General features: G+C 48.7%; 1 protein-coding gene across 5 annotated transcripts in view; it reads right to left on the reverse strand.

Annotated features, from left to right (window-relative positions):
• SLC6A2 (solute carrier family 6 member 2) overlaps positions 1-15495 on the reverse strand; it is a 64410-nt gene that overhangs the window by 11252 nt on the left and 37663 nt on the right. For all 5 annotated transcript variants that reach the window (XM_047792209.1, XM_047792208.1, XM_047792207.1 and 2 more), the window contains 4 exons: positions 6555-6689; positions 4548-4651; positions 3178-3302; positions 1387-1499 (listed from right to left, as the gene is read on the reverse strand). In XM_047792209.1, the coding sequence (XP_047648165.1) occupies positions 1387-1499; positions 3178-3302; positions 4548-4651; positions 6555-6689 (477 nt within the window). The remainder of the gene's footprint in view (positions 1-1386; positions 1500-3177; positions 3303-4547; positions 4652-6554; positions 6690-15495) is intronic.

The following is a 15495-nucleotide window of genomic DNA, read 5'->3' on the forward strand; positions in this document are numbered from 1 at the left end:
ACAATTTCTTTTTCTTTTCTTTCTTTTTTTTGTTTTTCTTTTTTGGCCGCCCTGCACATAGAGTTCCCAGACCAGGGATCAGATCTGAGCCACAGCTTCGATCTATGCAGCCGTGGCAATTTCAGATCCTTTAAGCCACTGTGCAGGGCTGGGGATAGATCCTGCACCCTGGTGCTGCAGAGATGCCACCAATCCCATTGCACCATAGCAGGAACTCCCAGGTGGCAATTTCTAATGGTTTTTTTGTTCGGCTGCCTTTCTGATTATCCAGCAAAGTGGTCACCTCAAACTCCAGACTCTGAGTCTGAAAGGTCTCACATCCCACAGCTATGGGCAAATTTATTCTCTACAAGGTCATTACTACAGCCCCATATGAGCTATAATCATGAGCTTACTTAAGGGAGACCCCAAGCCTGGATGACAGGAAGCACACACGCCATCACTCTCTACCTCACACCTGTCTCTTTGAAGCTTGGTGGAAATTGTTCATCAAAATCAGTATTTCCTCCAAGAAGCCTGGAAACAGCCTCAGAATCCTTCTTAACACATTGCTCCTAGCATCTCCACTAACTGCTAGGAAAAGCCTATAAGAGGAAACCTATTTGCCATCCCTACCCTAAGACTTCTTGCAAACTTACAGATGTCATGTCCTAAAGGTAGACATCTGGATATAAAAAGATGCTAGTAAACCTAATCTTACACTGGGTAAAATAAAGAACTTCAAAAACTATGAGGCTCAAAGTGTTTTTGTTGGTTGTTGTTGATGAAATATCATGGGAAGGGTGGCTGCTTAGAGAACAAGTGTTCTCTCCGTGCCCCCTCTGAATTCAGTTTCCCATCTGCAAGAGAATACCAGGCTGGCTTATCTGAGGTCAGATTCCATGACACCAAGGGTGTTTCTTTCTATTTTTCTTTCTATTTACGGCCACGCCTGAGGCATATGGAAGTTCCTAGGCTAGGGGTGGAATCAGAGCTGCTGCTTTAGGCCTATGCCACAGCCATGGCAACACCAGATCCAAGCCACATCTGTGACCTATGCTGCAGCTTGGGGCAACACCATATCCTTACCCTACTGAGCAAGGCCAGGGATCGAACCCACATCTTCATGGACATTATGTCAGGTTCTTAACCCGCTGAGCCACAATGAGAATTCCCCAAGGGAGTTTCTCTTGGTTCTTGGCTTTGCCTAAATCTTGCCTTTCTAAATGAGCACTGATTTCCTTGTTTGCATTTAAATAGGGCCTTTGAGAAAGAACTACTAATTGGGGGTTTCAGTAGGGAAAACTTCGGACTCTGTATACAGCTAGTGAGTGGGGGGGGGGGGGGAGGGAGAGTCAGGTCCAGTGGTGTCTGGGGCGGGGTGGCTCCCCGAGCAAGGTCACTCACTGAGCTGTCAATTCCCAGAGCCAGGAGCATGATGAAGAACACAACAGCCCAGAACGTGGATCCTGACAGGGTGGAAATGGCTTCCGGGTACAGGATGAAGATTAGGCCAGCTCCTGGAAGAAACATCAAGGACCTCATCAATGGCTGGAACTGTTGATCTGAGCTGCAGGTAACGGGAGCATTTTGAGGCCCAATAAGCCCCAGCCCAGCCCTATGAAATTTGGCCAGTCGTGTGTGGAGGAGCAAACCAAGGTCTAAAGATGACCAAAGAAGTCAGCTCCAGCTCAAGCTCACCTTTGCGCCAAGGAGGCTGACCTCAAACAGCCAAGCCAGAAAGCCATGCCTCCCCTGGACGGCTACAGGCAGCGGGCCCCAAACCCCATCTCCTGCGCACCATGAGGGTCCTCTTACTCTCAAAAGTTCATGATCTTCAAAGTTCATTACAGGCAGTCTCTCCCCCAAGTCTCAGCCTCTTTGTGGCCCTAAGAATATGAGAAGCAGTGGGCAAGGACACAGGCTCTAGAGTCAGACTGGTCAGGGCTTGAATGCTGGCACCATTGCTCATTAGCTGGGTGACCTTGAATCTGTCATCTGAGTCTCAGCTTTCTCATCTTTTTTTTTTCTTTTTTTTCATTTTATTTTATTTATTCATTTATTTGTCTTTTTGCCATTTCTTGGGCCACTCCCGCGGCATATGGAGATTCCCAGGCTAGGGGTCCAATCGGAGCAGTAGCCGCTGGCCTATGCCAGAGCCACAGCAATGCAGGATCCGAGCCATAACTGCAACCTGCACCACAGCTCACAGCAATGCTGGATCCTTCACCCACTGAGCGAGGCCAGGGATTGAACCCGCAACCTCATGGTTCCTAGTCGGATTCGTTAACCACTGAGCCACGACAGGCACTCCATCAGCTTTCTCATCTTTAAAGGGGGTTTGCTAACGCTGGCCTAGTGGCACTGCAAGAACTAAATGGAAGGTACGTCAAGGGCTCAGCACAGAGGCTGGTACTGAGGCAGAACAGTAAGTAACTCAGGTAGTTAGTGCAGGAACATGGGCTTCCATACGTTCCCTGATTAATGTCCGTGGTTTAAGATTTGTAAAAACTAATCAAGACAAATAGGCCTTGCTTGTTGGAAGATTAACTATTGAAAGTACATTTGTTTTATGTCAAGGTGGACATTAACCCCTGACCAATACATTTGACCATTGCAAAAGAATGTAAAGAGTGGTGTCTCCGAGTCTGAGGGAAAGGAGAATAAAAGGACCATAAAAGGACCATATGGAGCATCCCTAACTCTAAACTCTATTGGACAAGGCCCAATACAGGCAAACAGGGCAAGGCCAATGGGAAAAAGAATGGATATCTGGACCCCATGTTGGTACAGAGATAAAAACTTCAATAGAGCAACAGAGGGGGGGCTCTTCCTCTCCCTCCCAGTGTCTGTGCTGGGAGCTATTTGCTTTCCTGTAATGAAGACTTTTGCTTGCTCGATGCCTGTGTGTTTTCGAAGCTCATTTTTCATCTCCATGAACAAGAACCTGGATTCCAGTAACATCTTTCCCGTAACAGTACAGAGTAGGCACTCCAAAATCTGCCTGGTCTGGCCTGACTCAGAAGAAGGTTCTGCCCAGAATTCCTACTGACGGCTTCAAAGAAAGTCCATCAGATGGGCAGTTTGGAAGCTCTATGTCAAGTCTTCTCAGTCCCACAGTCACAGAAGAACCGCACAGCCAAGAAGGAGCTGGTTCCCCAGCCCCCTCCTACTCACTGTGCGGGTCTGCCCACCCACCTTCAGTGGCAACATCCTCAATGTTGACCTTGTGTTCATGGGCCATGTAACCAAGGATGGAGAAGATGGCGAACCCAGAGATGAAGCTGGTAACACAGTTGATGGTGCTGGTGAGCAGGGCGTCCCTGGGGAAGAGAAGCACTGTCAGTTCAAGTTGCCTGACTCTCCTCAAGGCTGCTCATTGACTGCGGGACCATCATGGAATCCACAGCCTCAAATGCCACCCGCCCCCCGCCCCCACTCGCTTCTGTTTCTCTGCTGCCACAGGGACCCGCAGTGGGCATTGTCACTGGGTCAGAACCTGTCGGCGCAGGAAATAGTCAACAGCTTCTGGATGGGACACTCGGATAACAGAGTTTGGTATCAAACTCTTATTGGAAAATCAAGTTACCAGCCTCCATCTTCCACCAGCTTTCCATGGCTTCCCCAGTGCTTCAAGAGCTCAAGAGCACTCAAAAGCTTTGCTAAAATGACCCAACCTTCTTTCCAGGCTTATTTCCCATGACTTCCCAACATGCACTCTCTGAACAAACCAATCAACTTGCTGGTTCACAAATGTACCACCTGCCCTGGCTTCACTCAAGCTATTGGTCCATTTACTTGATGTCTGCCTATCCCAACCCTAAATATCCTCCAAGGCACAGCTCAAATGCACCCCCCATGCTCTTGCTGATCCCCTATCAGAGAGCTGATCACCCCACTTCCTTAACCTTCCTACAGCCTGTCCCATTGGTGTGCATTCAGCCTCCTCTGTCTTGTACCAGGGAGGTCATGACTCTGTCTGAAGGCTTTGATACACAGTGAATAAAGCAAACCCAAGCTATGCCCATATCTGCAGCCCTCGCAGTGCTGGGCCTTCAGGAGACAGCATTCAGTGCTTCTAGAACCAACTGATTTAGAGCATGGTCCTTTGACTCTACTGCCTTGAGCCAACTTCTCATTCTGCCCTGTGGTCTTAAGCTCTGATCCTTCCAGGCCCTCACCCCTCATGCAACCAGCCTGGGTATTCCACCCTTGTCTGCACAGACATCAGAAGGACACACAGGCAATGCTTTTGGCTCTGAAAGCCACCCAGTGCCCCTCTGCCCCAATTCCCCATCCCCATGATTTCCCAGTGTTAGTGGCCTCAACTTTCCCAGCTCCTCACCTTGCACCTGTTTAAGAGGTGCCCTGAACTACATTCATTAGGACCCCCAGAGGCCATGTCAGAGTTCAAAGAACATCCAAGATGGTCCACACTGCCTCATTTCACAGGGGAAGAAACCCCAGAAGAAAATTAGACTTGTCCCAGACCAGAGCCCTCTTTTCCCAACCAATCCTGGTTGATCCCCAGGATTTAGAGCTTTCCCGGGCCCCAGGAAGGCTCTCACCTGTAGCAGTTGTTGTCAAATTTGTTATAACTAGCGAATGCAATCAAGACTCCAAATCCAGCCCCCAAGGAAAAAAATATCTGAGTTGCAGCATCAATCCATACCTGAAATGAACAGACAAAGGCTGTCACCCTCTGCTTCCACAGAACTGGACAACCTCACTGCTCCAGAAGGGTGGGGAAGCCCTAGGGACGCTCTGAGGACATGAGGTCTGAACCAGAGATGGGCAGCCATGCAACTCCTGCTCCCCAGCAGCCTGCACAAAATCACCATGGAGAAAGGCTGGGGTCCCTCCAGCATCTCCCAGCCTTGGGGGCTCATGACTGAGCTCTCCTCGAGGAACTCACTGCCTCAATTTGATGCTCTAATTTTCTCTCCTTTTCTTTTTTTTCTTTTTGTCTTTTTGGGCCTCACCCAAAAGTTCATATGGAAGTTCCAAGACTGGGGGTTGAATTGGAGCTACAGCTGCCGACCTACCCCACAGCTCACAGCAACACTGGATCCTTAACCCACTGAGCGAGGGCAGGGATCAAACTTGTGTCCTCATGGATACCAGTCAGGTTTATTACTACTGAGCCACCACAGGAACTCCCTTGATGTCCTAATTTTCAAAGAATGTTAATAAGCTAAATGTTCTAGGCTAATATGTGAATGAATCAAGGACAAAGGGTTCTGACTATCTCAGGGGTTATGGAGACAACATTTTCAGAAAAGGGTAATGATTCCTAGTAGCTTCTACCAACCCATAGACAGTGGTGGCTCCTTGGTGGCCAGTGGAATTTAGTTATTTCATCTTCTCGATGATGAAATTGCATGGCTGGAAGCTCGGAGGTCTGAGATCCTCCCCAGCCTCTCAGCTTCACAGTCCCTCCCTGGTCAATTTCACCATCTCTCAGTTTCCTCATGTGCACAGTGGGAAGAATTTCACCTAGCTCACCTGGACTTAGCTACAATTCAGATTGGCGAGATGTATCATCTCCCCACTCATGTTATTCTAGACCGCCTGACTGTGTAAGCAGAGGACGTCACGAGAGAAGCAATCTGGTGGAGAAAGACTGATCAGCAACTTGAGACTGACTGAGGCTCAGTTTCTACTGTCCAGAAAGACTCACGATATTGAGACGGTGCGTAACAGATGAGAACTCTGAGTCGTTTCACAGTTTACAAGGCTGAATTGTGTCTTTGGCTCTGTTATCTTTCTGAGAGTTACTAGAAGGGTAGGCTTTTCTCTTGGTTATTGGGCTATGACACTGTGGTGTGTTGGGACAAAGGCAAGGGCATCCTGGGAGGTGCCCCACCTCAATCCTGTATTGACCCTGCCTGCCGGGATTATTGTAGATTCAGAGAGAGTGTGAGGAAGCCTTTAGGGATTGTGAGGGGAAATGTGGAGGTGTGGTCACTGAGGTGGACACGAGGGAGGAGGCTGGAAATAATCTCGGCTGTGATTTGAAGATGCTCAAGGCAGTGGGAACCTCCAAGGTCCCTGCGCCCAGCCTCCCCGCACTGCTCTGACTCCACTCCAGATTCACCCCCCTTCATTGCTGTCCGGTGTCTCTGGGCGGGACAGTGGGCTGGAGGAGCTGGGGTGGGGGGTGGAAGTTGGGGGGAGTCAGTAGGGTCTGGTTCTCCCTGTGGCTAACGCTGTCACTTATGCCAACATCAAAGATGGCAGCAGAGGCCAGGGTCGGTGACCAGAATGGAAATAAGGCTGGGAGTGGGTTAGGGAGTCGTGGCACAGGGCAGGGGTAAGAACCTAGGACAGGGTGTTGCTCTCCTTGAAAAGAAGGGTCTGCAAAGGCCACTCAGTGGAACCACAGATCCCAGACCATCAGAGCTGGACAGGCTCACGGAGACTGTCAAGTGCAAATCAAGTCGTTATTGGTCAGATGGAGACAGTGTAACCCAGAGAGGGAAGGATACATGGACCTGGGACCAGATTTTCTATCACCACCTGCCCCGAGAACCCTCCCGAACCCTAGCCCAGAGGTGTGTTCACTGGGCACTGACCGTGGTCTCTTTGAGGCGGTAGAAGTCGATGTGCAGGTAGGCGTTGATGCCGTTGGAGGCGCCGGGCAGCGTGATGCCATGGACCAGGAGCACGAACAGCACGAGGTAAGGCAGCGTGGCTGTGATCCACACCACCTGGCAGGGGATGAGCTCACCGTGAGAGCCTGGCTCTGCTGCCCACAGGGTGGGGTCTGGGGGTTGGGGGAGCCAGACACACCCTCCCCACACCTTCCTTCACACAGCACACATGCTAGAAGCCCCACCTCTAGCCCAGGCCTGGGGCGCCCCAGGACAGGGTGAATGGGCAAAGGCTGCACCCGGGGAGAAAGTCAGCACAATGCGGGCGCCGCTGCCATGGAAGCCAAAGGCAGCCAGGATGAAGGCTATGTTCTCACAGGGCCCAATCCCACCCACCCCCAAACTTCCTGTACTGATCCCCTCTTGCACCCCAAGTAGAACTAAGCACCGCATCTTTTTTTCTCTTTTTTGACCACCGCATGGCATAGGGATCAGATCCAGAATCAGATCCAAGCCACAGTTGTGATCTACGCCACAGGTTCGGCAATGCCAGATCCCCACTGTGCTCAGTCAGGATAGAAGCTGCGTCCCAGCGCACCAGAGATGCTGCCAATCCCATTGTGCCACAGCAGGAACTCCTAAGCACACCCATCTTTATGCTCCCCTCTTTCCCTCCATTCAAGCATGTCCTCCTAAGCTCACGGCCCAAGGAGGGTGAACAGAAAGCAGAGCCTCTGGCCGCTCTTTATTTGGGGATAAATTTAGGACAAAGACTATACTGCCTTGTCCAGAAGCCCAGAAGGGAAGATACTGTCCCCAGACTGAAAAGAAACACCAGGCCACTTTGCCCAAAATGAAGAAACAGAGAAGAAGAGGGGGGAGGGGAAGGAAGTGGGGGCTTTCTTGCTGTTCCTTCTTACCCCAGACTACACAGGAGAATACTCTGGAGGAAGTTACAGATAAAAATGGCAAAGTTCAGATCCCATTCTTGGAGTTTCTAATTTAATTGATCTGGGGGTGGGGCCTGCACGCCATGTTTTAAAAGCTCCCCAGGTGCTATAAATGTGCAGTCAGGTTAACAATCACTGCTCTATGGAGTTCCCGTCATGGTTCAGCGGAAAAACCCAACTAGTATCCATGAGGATGCGGGTTCGATCCCTGGCCTCACTCAGTGGGTTAAGGATCCAGCATTGCTGTGGCTGTGGTGTAGATTGCAGAAGTGTCTTGGATCTGGTGTTGCTGTGGCTGTGGCATAGACTGGTAGTTGTAGCTCCAATTTGACCCCTAGCCAGGAAACATCCATATGCCACAGGTGTGGCCCTAAAAAGACAAAAAAAAAGAAAAAAAAATGCTCTAGGCAGATGCAGCCAGGGGCAGCCTTGTAGAAAGAAGACTGTGCTCCCAGCAAAAAAAAAAAAAAAAAATCAGCTCAGGGCCAGGGTAGCCAGACCCAAGCAGGATTCAGCTGAGACACAAGAGGACACATGACAAAGACTAGAGGATCCCTCCTCCCAAAACCCTGGCACTGTGTAGCCCCTAGAACATTTCCACATCCCTAAGGAGAAGATGGAAGCCCCAAAACAGGACTTTGGTAGTCGAGAAAGACATAGGTTCAACACAAATATTGCCATGTACAAAATAAAGTCATGTTTTCCATACCCACACTGAAGAACTGTGGCTTATCCTCTTTGTCACTAGACCAGGAGCTCTTTAGAAGAAAAATCCCCATACTTTTCAAACTTACATCCCAAGTACATGGCACACACGGGGGCTTAAAATATTTTTGTTGGCTGGCTGGATGAATGATGGGACAGTTGCATAGATGAATGATTGGATGAGTGGATGGATGGATGGATAGAAGGATCCAACGACTGGGTGGTTGGATGTATAGTTGGGTAGATGGTTAGATGGATACATGGATGGTTGGTTGAGTGGATGGACGGATAGATGGATGAGTGATAAATCAGAGGGTTTGTGGATTCTCTAAGTCAAAGAATGAATGAAAGAATGAGCAAGTGAATGAATGAGCAAATGAGTCCAGGAGTAATTAAATGCATTCATAGTTGATCATGTCTTCTGAAGGAGTCAGAAGATGAATCAGGCTCTTATTTTTTACATTGTCCCCTGTACTATGGGGAGCCTCTGTGGATATAGGCTCTAGGCTTCTGTTTTCTTTCAGGGGCACAGGAACAAGGAAGACAAATTGTCAAAAACAAATAAGGAAGAAAACATGCCTTAGAAAGTGAAGCCATTGTATCTGGGTGGCCTCATAATCCTGACCTTATTCTCCTAAATTGTGACAAACAGATCTAACTCCTTTGTGACAGGCACAAGGGGAGCTCTCACATAGCCCTGAGTTGGGTCCTGACTGCTGTGTTGCCCTACAACACATGTCAACAGATGCAACCACACTCCACCTGTCACAAACAGTATCTTCAGGTCTGACACCAAGGAATCTGCAGGCAGCCTTCATTAGCTGAGTCTGGGGCTCCAACATGAATTCTATTTCCCCAAGGAACACATTAGGGCATGACTGAGCTGGCCTTGACCTACAGTCAAGCATCAAGAAAGGGGAGCTTGTTTTGTCCATGCACATGTGTTCAAACCTGCAGCATCTGAGTCTCATCGAAGTTTCTCAGAACTGATGGCAGAAATGAACTCAGCTGCCTAAAGTCTTGCGTAAAAAGGGAGGCTCCTGGGTCCTTGGCCAACAGCTGGCTTAGGCTAACGTGGGCCCAGTGTCCACACAGGGCACAGAGAAGGAACACTTGGGCTCTGTCAGCTCTTCCCCAGGCTTCTCTGCCATCAAAATTTCAACTTGCAGTGCATCCCTGGCCATGAGAAACCAGACTTCGTCCATCTTTGAGCATCAAATGAAAAGAGCAATGAGCAGCCCATTGTTTTAGCATGTGTGTCCCCAGTCCCCAAGGTAGGCTACTTTTTTCTAGCACCTCAAATGTAGCTTCTCATCCACATTGTGTTTCTATGGATAAGGATCAGAGTGTGTGGGGTTCGAGGGTGTCAAATTCAAACCAATGGCTGATAATCACAATGAGGAAGATTGTGGCTCCCTGAAAGGAAGATCTTTCTCGTGAATAGAGCTCTCTAAAGACTGAATGAGCTTCCCATGGAGGCGGTGAGGGCCCAGTCACTGAAGGTATGCAAATCTTCCTAGGAATCCAGGCAGTAGGCAAAGGACTGGCCATGAACCAGCAGCATAAGCATCACCTAAGAGCTGGTGTTAGAAACACAAAATCTTGAGTTCCTACTGTGGCTCAGCGGTAACAAACTCAACTAGTAACCATGAGGATGTGGGTTCAATCCCTGGCCTCACTCAGTAGGTTGAGGATCTGGCATTGCTGTGGCTGTGGCATAGGGGGGCAGCTCTTGTTCCAATTCGACTTCTAGCCTAGGAACTTCCATATGCTGCAGGTGCAGCCCTAAAAAGCAAAACAAACAAACAAACAACAACAACCAAAAAGCACTGCCAATGCTCACTCCACCTCCATGGAATCAGGGTCCTGAAGAAGGACACAGGAATCTGAGTTTTAGCAATCCCTCTATGTGATTCTTATGTGCATTAAAGGTTGAGAATCACTGCTCTAAAGTCGATCTAACACAGAGATAATGAATACTCAAAGTTTCTCACTATAAATCTGTTGTAATTTACCTTCTAATGATTTAGAATTTGCGATCTTCTGAACTGAGTTTTAGGAACATTTGCCCTGATAATGAAGACACACTAAGATTTATGGGGGTGAGAGATATGCACTAATGTTACTTAAGAAAAGACAGGCGTTCCCAGTCGTGGCGCAGTGGTTAACGAATCCGACTAGGAACCATGAGGTTGCGGGTTCCATCCCTGCCCTTGCTCAGTAGGTTAACGATCCAGGCATTGCTGTGAGCTGTGGTGTGGGTCAGCAGAGGCAGCTCGGATCCCAAGTTGCTGTGGCTCTGGCGTAGGCCGGTGGCTACAGCTCCATTTCGACCCCTAGCCTGGGAACCTCCATATGTCCCGGGAGCGGCCCAAGAAATAGCAAAAAGACAAAAAAAAAAAAAAAGAAAAGAAAAGACAGAGCTCTAAATATTTCATTGCATTCATTGTTCGTGTGCAAATGATACTGTTCTTTATACCTGGGCTCAGTCGACTCACTAACACAAGCCAGGACCAGCCTGGATGAGTGGGGAATACTTGGCTGGAATTATAACTCAAAAGTAACACTCTGACCTTTCTAGAATAAAGATTCTTGAACTCAAGTTTTCTTTAAATTGCCCTGATTTTCTCTCTCCCCATCCCCACCACCTTTGCCATATTTTAAGAAGTGTTCTTATCTTGTTTCATCTTCCAAACAGCCCACAGCCTGGCAGGGAACTGGACAGAGTGGTGCTGACGCTGGCTAGTGCTGTCGTCTTGATTTCTCTCTAGGCACAGGGGAGTCCCGAGGTTTCTGAGAGTTTAGCCCACTATGTAGACAGAGCAGATGGGAGCCTGGGCCTAACCCTCCTCCCAGCCCCACCAGAAGTCAGGGGAGTTTGAAAATCACCAGGGTGGGTGCAAAGCCCAGAAGGGGTGCTGATGCAAGGGGAGGTGACAGACTATGATCCCTGATTGAGCAATTTTCATTTCAGACAGAATTAGCCCTGCACTGCCCCATCCCCCCAACTGCCCTGGAGGCTGGTGGGGTCATTAACTGACCTCACTTTCAGGTGAGGACACTGAAGCTTAGGGAACCGTCATTCATCCTGAGGTCACCCAGCGGGGAATGAGTTCCCTAGACCTCATTCTGTCTTCTGACCACAAAGCAACATGGGTTTTCTTTGTTTTTGTTTTTGGGTTTTGGTTTTTTTTTTTTGTCTTTTTAGGGCGGCACCCTCTGCATATGAAGTTCCCAGGCTACAGGTCAAATTGGAGCTACAGCCGCCTGCCCACGCTACAGGCATAGAAACGCCAGATCCCAGCCACATCTGCAACCTGCACCACAGCTCACAGCAATGCCAGATCCTTAACCCACTGAGAGGGGCCAGGGATCAAACCAAGTCCTCATGGACACTAGTCTGGTTCGTTACCACTGAGCCATGACAGGGAACTCTCCAAAGCCCCACGTTCTTAGTCACTCATGCTACTGTGTATTTGAGACCCAGGTTCAAGTCCTTGCCATGCCAAACTGCTGTGAAACCCTGTCCCTCTCTTGGCCTCAGCTTCCTCATTTGTACAGGCAGCTGGACTAGATGGCCTGGAGTACCTTCCAGTAAAACATCTAGGCACTGCGTTGTGGGCTATAGTGGCTGAGTGCCAGTTCAGCCAAGAGCTCCTGTGATGGGGGAGGCAGGCGGGACTCCAGGGCCGCAAGCACACTCACCCAGCTCCCCAGGGGGCTGACTGCCATCTGACGCAGAGCTCTGCCTTCTACCCTGACATGGTCATCAGGCCAAGGTTGCAGAGCACGTGGTCTTTGGTAACCCCTTTCCTTGATTTGGACTGTACCCCACCCCCCACCATCCTGGCTGCCAGCTGAGGAGTCAGGAGTCTTCCCAGGCACAGAGCCTTCACTGGCCCAGACAGGAAGTATGAACATTTGCAACTCATTTCAGGGAGGCTCTGTGGCTGTGGAAGCCTGTTAAGAAAAGCTTGGGGCCCTGTTCCAGATGTAGTCTGGGAAGACATAAGCAATGTTCTTGGTTTTTTTATGAGCCAGTATATAAAGACAATTAGAGGCAGGGCACAGCAATGTCCTGAGTGAAGCTCCCTATTCTAGAAAGACCCGCTCCATGGACTGCAGGGTCCTTGCCTGCTCAGCAGCCAAAACCCTGGAGGACTTGGGCAAAATGTGGGCTGGCACCTGGATTGACTTCTTTCCATCTGCAGGGCTTCCCAGGGTTAACACTCTGCCCGCCCCCATCACACTCCTCAGGGGAGGGGTGTGTTCTTCTCCAAAGATACCTTTGCTCAAAGGAACAGAGCATGCTCAGCTTTGCGCTTCTCTTTAACCTCAGTCCCCTCACAGATGACTCACACGCTGCTCCAGCCAAGTGCTAAGTGAGGTGGGGCAGGCTGTTCCCCTTTGGCAACTGCTATCTATCGGAAACTTAATCCTGGGGTGCAATATTAGAAGCCCTGTGGCCCCTTCTCCAGGCCAGCAGGGGGAGTAAATCTCCTATGCCTTCTGCAGCTCTGCTGCCTGCAGAGGCCAGGAGATCTCTACTCCTGATACCCAGAAGAAATGCAGAGAGGCCAGGCAGGGCTAGCCTAAGGCGTCTACTCCTCTGTGGCTTTGCTTGCAGCTCCTTCCACTGGAAATCCATTCCCTCTGCCCCATCTCTACCCATCCCCGTCCTTAGCGACCTGGCCCAAATGCCACCTTCACCATGGTCTTTGCAGACTCTCTCCATGTGAAGAGCTCCCTTCTTCTGCTAATGCAGCATCTTATGCTTTTTTGGACCATGATAACTCATGGTAAGAAAAACCTTATATATCGAGACACATGGATTGTTATAACTGAAACATAAATTCCATAAGACAGCTCTTACTTTACTGTGGGCAATGCACTCTGTTATTATCTATTCTATTTCATTTAGAAAAATTATGGCAACCCACTAAATTGGTTTAATGACATTTGAAAAACCCATAGTTTGTATCTCAATGAAAGTAAGACCTGACTACCTGATGCAAAATTATCTTCAAGGTAAAGTTAAGTTTAAAAAAAAGCAAGGGAGTTCCCATTGGGGCTCAGTGATAACGAACCCGACTAGTATTCATGAGAACGCGGGTTTGATCCCCGGCCTCGCTCAGTAGGTTAAGGTTCCTCGCTCAGTAGGTTAAGGATCTGTTGCCGTGAGCTGTGGTGTAGGTCTCAGACAAGGCTCGGGTCCTGCATTTCTGTGGTTGTGGTGTAGGCTGGAAGCTACAGCTCCGATTCAGCCCCTAGCCCAGGGAACTTCCATATGCTATAGGTGTGGCCCTAAAAAGCAAGAGAGAGAAAGGAAGGAAGGAAGGAAGGAAGGAAGGAAGGAGGAAGGAGGAAGGAAGGAATGGAAGGCAAGAAGGACAGGAAGGAAGGAAGGAAGAGAACAGAAAGAAAAGAAAGAAAGAAAGAAAGAAAGAAAGAAAGAAAGAAAGAAAGAAAGAAAGAAAGAAAGAAAGAAAGAAAAAGAAAGAAAGAAAGAAAGAAAGAAAGAAAGAAAGTCTGTAATAGTGCATATGGTTTGTGGTCATTAGTTGGTTATTTAAGGGGCACCCACATGTGTCTCTGGATGGAGACTCAAGAAACTAATGACATTGACCTATGCCTGGCTGTAACACAGTTCGACTCTAAGCAGTTGAATCTGGCTTATTTATTCTTGCATCACTAGGACTAGCATCTAGCCTGGCACATAGTAAGTGTCCATAAATGTTTTAATAAGTTGAAGTGACTTCAAAAGGACACATAGTAAAGTTCCCCAAATTATTTACCTACCTACCCTTCAGCCTTTCTTCCTACCTTCCTTTCTTTCCTCATTAGACCTTCAATAAATATTTACTAAAGACCTACTATGTGTCAGGTGTTGGGAGGTTGTAGTCCTAACCTGATATTGCTCTATCTTAGAATTCCTCCAAACCCTGTTCTGCATTTTATTGGGGTTCTTCCTTGTGGCAGACACTGTGTCTCTAAAATGCTGAGAAGAAGTTCTACTTCAAGCTCTTCTGGACAGAGTTCATTCCCACTGGCTGCTGGTCCCCTGACATTATCCTGGCTATAACCAAGACTCGAGGAGAAGCAGAGAGAACTCTGATGCACCCCCACTTTCCCAGATCAATTGCCTAATGAAGCTTCTCACAAATCCATGCCTATCTGATCATGGTAAATCGTTGCCTTGTAACCCCAACAAACACACACACACTGTGTGTTCCATGCTGACTCTAGGCTTTACCGCAAGACTTATTTCGGCCCCTGGGACAAGAGCAAGCATGAAGCAATCAGAGACTGGAGGAGCTCCTCGCACTTTGGGGCTTGTCTGCTTAGAACATGCTCTTGGAACACAGCCACCAACTGGGAGAAGCCCAAGCCACATCTATGTGGAAACAACCCAAGATGCTCTGGTTGACAGCTCCAGTTGAGCTCCCAGCTAGTACCAACTGTCATCCATGACTGCATGCCATCTTGGAGGTTCCAGCCCAGTCAAACCCCCCAGACATGTAGCCCAAGAAATATCACATAGAGCAGAAGAACCACCTTGCTAATACCAGTTAACCCACAGAATCATGAGAGAGAATAAAATAGCTGTTACTTTACATCACTACATCTTGAGGTATTTTGTTACACAGCAATAGCTAACCAAAACACCAGACAGCATATCTCCCAGCTACAGCCTCTTTAACAGTCACCCTCCACATGGACCCTTAGGGTCCAAATGGAGTTGTTCTCATGATGTTCCTCAGGCTCAGAACCAACGTGGGTCATGACCTGAGTGAACTCTCCCATGAGGCAGTGACACCTAAGTCAGAATGCCAACTTTGGCAGGCTCTCCTGGGCTATCTAACCCTGTGGCCCTCTCTCCAGGAGCCCTAAACCCTTGCAGGCACTCAGCACTGTGTTGAGGTTGTCCTAGGACTCATCTAGTATCCTCTGGAGCATTCTCTTTTACTTAATATCAGAAATGGGAATGATTGATTAATAGTGAAGAAAATGGTTATATTTCAGAGAAGGATGCAACATTTGCATAAAATTTTAGGCCAGAATTTAAGGTTTATCAAACACAGGTCAATGGGCTGCTGTGGTCTTTTTTCCCCCGAGAAAAAGCCCATTCCCCGATCTCTGCTGCTGGAGAAGCTTCGGTGGTTAAGTGTGAAGAGTCCCTATCCACTGGCACCCCCTCACCTTACTGTCAGGGAGCTCAGGGTTTAGGAGAGGGAAGGGATCTTTCCAAGGCCTCCAGAAAGCTGGTG

This window comes from Phacochoerus africanus, chromosome 8, assembly GCF_016906955.1.
Source record: "Phacochoerus africanus isolate WHEZ1 chromosome 8, ROS_Pafr_v1, whole genome shotgun sequence".
NCBI classification, from domain to species: domain Eukaryota; kingdom Metazoa; phylum Chordata; class Mammalia; order Artiodactyla; family Suidae; genus Phacochoerus; species Phacochoerus africanus.